At 29.8% G+C, this 2,900-nt stretch overlaps 1 protein-coding gene across 1 annotated transcript in view; it reads right to left on the bottom strand.

Annotated features, from left to right (window-relative positions):
* The window catches only part of LOC119677836 (kinesin-like protein KIF13B), a 170,396-nt gene continuing 167,496 nt past the window's right edge, over positions 1-2,900 (bottom strand). Inside the window, exons 18-20 of the mRNA XM_038089371.1 lie at positions 1,548-2,252; positions 161-460; positions 1-85 (exon numbers count right to left, since the gene is read on the bottom strand). Of these exons, the coding sequence (XP_037945299.1) occupies positions 9-85; positions 161-460; positions 1,548-2,252 (1,082 nt within the window). The 3' untranslated portion in view covers positions 1-8. The remainder of the gene's footprint in view (positions 86-160; positions 461-1,547; positions 2,253-2,900) is intronic.

Here is a 2,900-nt window from a genome sequence, read left to right as displayed (position 1 = left end):
GGATATAATCATTTACGTCCTGAATTTGCTGTTACGGCTGTGCTCAGGGATTCAGCACGACTCTTGGAACGTGGCAGTGAAGCATCTAAGAATAAATTTTTTTTTTATTTTGTATTAAAAAAATTTTAAAACTAAAACTTGTAAAACCAAAATTGCGTACCTTTTATGTTCTTTTCGGCCTTATAGGCACGCATCGCTTTACCACGCTTGTCCAATATTAATTTGTCAAATCGCACAAATATGCCATGCTTTGGTTTGCATTGAAAATACTGTATTCCCTGGACGGTGCCATCATTTTTACCAGTAGGTGCATCCAATTCAACGCCGATCCAAGTACCAGCTTGAAAGTGCGTTGTACCTATATAACTAATAATACCACTGGTATTATAAGGTCTAATTAGCACAGACTCCCCTACAACGACCCAATCTGGCAATGATATCTCTATTAGTTTATGTTCATCTATAATTATAAAAAGAAACGAATATATAAATTAAGTATAACCAGGGGAATAAGTAAACAATTTTTTAAACTATATTAATTGCAATACTGTTATGTTAGTTATGTTATTCGAAAATGTCTAATTGGTAAAGATTATTACTACATTTGTACGTTTGGACTAAACTGCAACCAAATAGAGTAGATAGGAGTAGAAATTAACAATGTTCCCAGAAGTTCCATAGACTTTGAACACATTACATCTTTTATGCTACAATCAACCTTGGTTGTATAGAAAGAACTCTGAATAAGGGCTAAAATTCTATCATAAATATCTACATCTTTCAAATACAGTATAATTTTGTGAACAATGAATTCAAATATTGAAGAAACAATAAATTTATTATGTTATAATATAACAATATAAGAAGAAACAATATAATATAATATAATAATATAAATATATGCTATCTATTAAGACGCATACGCCGCAATACATATTTCGTTATTGCTATAATTATTTCATTATTGTAAACAACATTTATTTAGACACTACGCCGCAACAAATATTTTACTCTCTCATTGTAATTAGTATTTATTTAGGCGCGTACGCCCACATGACAAAATGTATATAAGGTACAGAAGTAGACTAAATAATGTTGTACTTTATATCTACTCATGGTGTATAAAATCATTTAATACACCCAGCATTTTGCGGATTTTTGAAAATATTTCGTATGTATAGTTATTCGCAAATAATTTTTTAGACTGCAAGTAGTAAGGGTTGAACTTATATCCAGCTAAATTTGAAGGTCAGACTTAGAGTTTATTAGCTAGCTGATCCAAAGCCCGTACTTGACTTGTATTGTTCTAACTAACAGTTTTGTTAATTCTTTCTTAAAATCAATTACCAAAAGCATAATTTTTGTTGTTGTAATTCACAACTATTCAAAAAATAGTTCTATTAAAAAAAAGTTTTTGGTAAGAAAATAGATTCTTCCTTTATAATTAATTTTAAAAATAAAATTCATAAATACTTCTTATTAAAAAGTATAAAAAAAATATATATATATACATATTGTATATACAATATGTACATGCGAATACTAACCCTCTATTTCCATGCTATTTGTCATTAATGTGTCCAAACGATCATTGGATGTTGTCATGATACCCTCCATTTTCGCTACGGAAGCACGCATTTGTTGGTTCCTTGATGAAGTGCCATTGTTATTTCCAGCTGTTGCTGATGTTACACTTTGACTCATTATATTCGCTCCACCTTGTGGTGGTGTTTTTTTCCGGCGTACAACTTTTCCTGGAGCCAACTGATCCTTTACGATTCCAGTACCGATCAGTTCACTGTTTTCATTGCCATTATGATTGTCAGTGATTTTATTATTGTTGTTATTATGATTGATGTTATTATGATTCATTTTTGCTTCATGAATGTTATTATTATTATGTTCATGTTCAAGTTCATTCTCTGTATTAATAGCAACAACTAAATCAACATCTTTATTTGGCATTTGTTGTGTTGTGAATTCATTTTGTGCATTATTTTGCTGTTGTTCATTTGATTCTACATTAAGTATTTGGTTAACATTGCTTATTGTTGATTGATGTGCTATTGTTTCAATTTTTTGTTCATTTTCGGTTGTATTATTTGCCAGTGATTGCTTTGGTACTTCTGATTCTTGTGTTTTAGTACTGTGACGTGTGTGGTTGTTGGCGTTCTGCTTTGGCAAATCTTTCATGAATGGATTAAACCGAGCTTGTCGATTTGGTGGTGAATTTGAATTTATACGATCAAAATCTAAAATACATACATAAAAATTTAAATAATCATTTATTATGAATAAAAAAAATATACACATTATGTTATTGATAGTACGGATAATTGTGATTTAAGGTTCAAGAATTCTTACAACTGTGAAATTTTTATTTTTATGTAATAATGTAAAAAATTACCATTTATAAGTTGTACAGGCATTAAATATTATATTTATTATAATATTACCATTTATTATATATATTACAAAATTGAATTTACAATGAAATCAAATTATTAGGTAGGTAGGTTAGTGAAGTGGAAATAGGATCTAATTCTCTCCAATTACTTAAGTAAACAACATTCCTTCGTTTTGATTCCGCATTTCTCATAATTGTGGATAGAAAGTTAGGCATATTAGAACTAGTCGGACGTATTAATAAATTTAAGTATCTGGCCAACACTGCATATAATGTTGAAAATATCACTGAGTGATTAAAAAAGAAATGCTTAAAAATTTAAGCTTGATTCTGAATAAACCTGGACAAATCAACAAAAGGTACTTCAGTGCTTCTTTCTCAAGCACCAGTACAGGATGTTCTATAAAAGTTTTTGGTACAACCGGTCCGTTCTGATTCAATACCTCTCTATAGTCCGGTTAAACAGTTGGAGCTACTACCTAATAATTTGACA

Source organism: Teleopsis dalmanni, chromosome 2 (genome assembly GCF_002237135.1).
Source record: "Teleopsis dalmanni isolate 2A chromosome 2, ASM223713v2, whole genome shotgun sequence".
Taxonomy (NCBI): Eukaryota; Metazoa; Arthropoda; class Insecta; order Diptera; family Diopsidae; genus Teleopsis; species Teleopsis dalmanni.
Note: the sequence above shows the minus strand (reverse complement) of the source record. Positions and strands in the feature narration are given on the sequence as shown.